Source organism: Meleagris gallopavo, unplaced genomic scaffold, assembly GCF_000146605.3.
Source record: "Meleagris gallopavo isolate NT-WF06-2002-E0010 breed Aviagen turkey brand Nicholas breeding stock unplaced genomic scaffold, Turkey_5.1 ChrUn_random_7180001923716, whole genome shotgun sequence".
NCBI lineage: Eukaryota > Metazoa > Chordata > Aves > Galliformes > Phasianidae > Meleagris > Meleagris gallopavo.
In genome coordinates, this window is record NW_011186261.1 from 1 (window position 1) to 2,287 (window position 2,287).

At 46.5% G+C, this 2,287-nt stretch overlaps 1 protein-coding gene across 2 annotated transcripts; it reads right to left on the reverse strand.

Annotated features, from left to right (window-relative positions):
* Positions 1–6: 6 nt before the first annotated feature.
* Positions 7–2,277, reverse strand: LOC104916600 (D(2) dopamine receptor-like). 2 transcript variants are annotated; one of them, XM_010727627.3, is made up of 3 exons: positions 2,094–2,277; positions 1,126–1,444; positions 7–599 (listed from the first exon to the last, which is right to left on the reverse strand). In XM_010727627.3, exons 2-3 carry the CDS (start codon positions 1,421–1,423, stop codon positions 406–408), a joined length of 492 nt encoding a protein of 163 aa, XP_010725929.2. In that variant the 5' UTR covers positions 1,424–1,444; positions 2,094–2,277; the 3' UTR covers positions 7–405. The 2 variants fall into 2 exon arrangements, with proteins under 2 accessions (XP_010725929.2, XP_019466958.1); XM_019611413.1 differs by lacking the exon at positions 2,094–2,277 and having other exon boundaries at positions 1,126–2,087.
* Positions 2,278–2,287: the final 10 nt, after the last annotated feature.

The following is a 2,287-nucleotide window of genomic DNA, read 5'->3' on the forward strand; positions in this document are numbered from 1 at the left end:
GTGACTCCATGCACGAGCCAGCAGCAGTGACTCATCACTGCCTGCACGCGGCTCTGCGAGTGTCTGTGTTTAATGCACTCAAGGTTAGATGGCCACAGGCAAGAATCAAGCGAGTGTGTCTCGATTTTTGCTTCCACTTCAAACACAGTGTGAGAGTAACTCTTAGACATGCCCCTGGGATGGATGTCCCGGAGCCCAAAGGTCGCCCCAAGGAGTGGGAGAACCTCAGCATGAAGGTCCCCATGATGTCCCTGCCAAGAGGTGTGTGGGCACGGCACTCCATCGCACTGCGCTCCTCATGTCCAGCACAAGAGCTCAAGATCTCTTCATGGCTGCCTGTTTGTGCGCGTGAATGGCATTGGTTTCTTTTTCTCATTCGTAAAATTGTGGTTAATGTTTTTACTTTTAACAGTGGAGGATCTTCATGAAAGCCTTGCGAAATTCAATATTGAAGGTGGTGTAAATAATTGGATTGACAGCACTGTTGACATATCCAAGCCACGTAAAGGCGCTGTACATTGCTGGGGGGATGTTGCAATCGCAGTGCATGTTCAAGATGTGAGTGATGAAGAATGGGAGCCAGCAGATGATGAAAACACCTGGGGGGAAAGGAAAGAGACAGATCTTGATTGCCAAAAACTGGAAAATTTCTGAGATGGAGAACAGTAAACCTTCTGTTTGTTGCTATGTCTCTGACTATATCCTAAGTAACCAAGTGGTAAAGAAATTTTTTGCTGCTGTAAATAGACAGGCTACATCAAAACCTCTGCCCTTCAGGGGCACCGGTTTCTTACTGAACTATGCTGCCTCTTGTGCTATAAGCTGTATTAGAAAGCATATGAGATTTCTTGCCCCTGTCTTTTGGCACTGCAAACACTGGACAGCAGGACGGCTTCCTGAGCCTTCTTACAGCCCCGTGCCACATTCCTGGCTGCAGGGATGCAGCCTTCCTACTTGAAGCCTGCTGCCTGTTTACACAAACACATTTCTGATGTACTGAATGGAACTGTTCCTTTAGGGACCTGGGAAAACAGCCTGTGTCAAGCATTCAGCCTGGGTGCCTTAACCCTGAGTAGCTGTTGCCTGTCTTGAGGAATACAGGGTGAAGCCAATGTGCGCTCTCACCAAGTACAATGGCTAGCATCTGGGTGGCTTTCTTCTCCTTCTGCTGTGAGAGTTTCCTCCTGTTCATAGCCTTGAGAAGAGTGCTCCTCGTCTTGCCATTAGGCATGGACTGGATCTCAAAGACCTTGGCTGTGTGCAGATTTTCTTTGGCATGTCCATTCTTCTCTACTTTCCCAGGGCTGTCCAAGGTGCACCGGCTTGAGGCAACGGGCACAACCAGCTGGTGGTTGCTTGGTGCTGCTGCCTTGGCAATGGTTCTCTCAGGGGGACTGGTACTGGACACCATCTCCATTTCCATCTCTATGTGACTTTCCGCCTCCTGGGTGAGAAGCAAATGCCCACATCATAAGGCAGGTAAATATACAGGGAGGAGCGATGAACGTTTCTTACAGTGAAGCTGGATGATGCTGAAGAACAATCAACACCTCTTCTCCCTCCCTGCTTTTTGGGAGAGCCTTGGAGAAAGGTCTAGAAGTTGTTTACACGTGAGAATACATTTGGGTAGATGGGTTTGACAGAACTGCAGGAAATGACTCTTGCTCCTTTATTGCACAAGGAGGTTAAGAGATGGGAGAGACACTGTCTTCCCTCCCCATATATTTGATTTGAGTTTTAACAGTGTAAATAAAAACAAAATCTACAAAACCCAACACAGCCAATGCAGTCCAAGACTTAAAGTAAATAATAGAGAGGAGAAGAAAATCAAAGAGACAAAAATTGTTAAAATGTCATGGCTTTTATAGCTGCTCTTTAGGTGATCTTAGTCTGGCTTTTTGAGCTCTGTGGTGTTAAACCCGCTGCTTCACGCTAAGGAACAGGAAGAATATTTAAATTTTGAGATTGAATGGTAACCTTTGCTCTTAGCTTATTTTTCTCCCACACTGCATAAATTCATTTTGAGCCCTGAGAAGGGAGAAAAGGGGAAAGCTGAACGCTCTGAAAAACTACCACTTCTCTTTAACACTCACCACTTTGCGCTTATTAACTTGGAAACTCCCATTGGACTTCACAATAACTGTGCAGAGCTTCACGTCTTCTGGATGAGTGCATTTGTCCTAAGGGGCAAGCACCGGCTCATAGGTTACACAAGCAGATAGTAATTAGGAAGGGTTGCTGGTAGGGGAGGCACGTGGAAACACAAGCACAGGGCATGAAGCAGAAA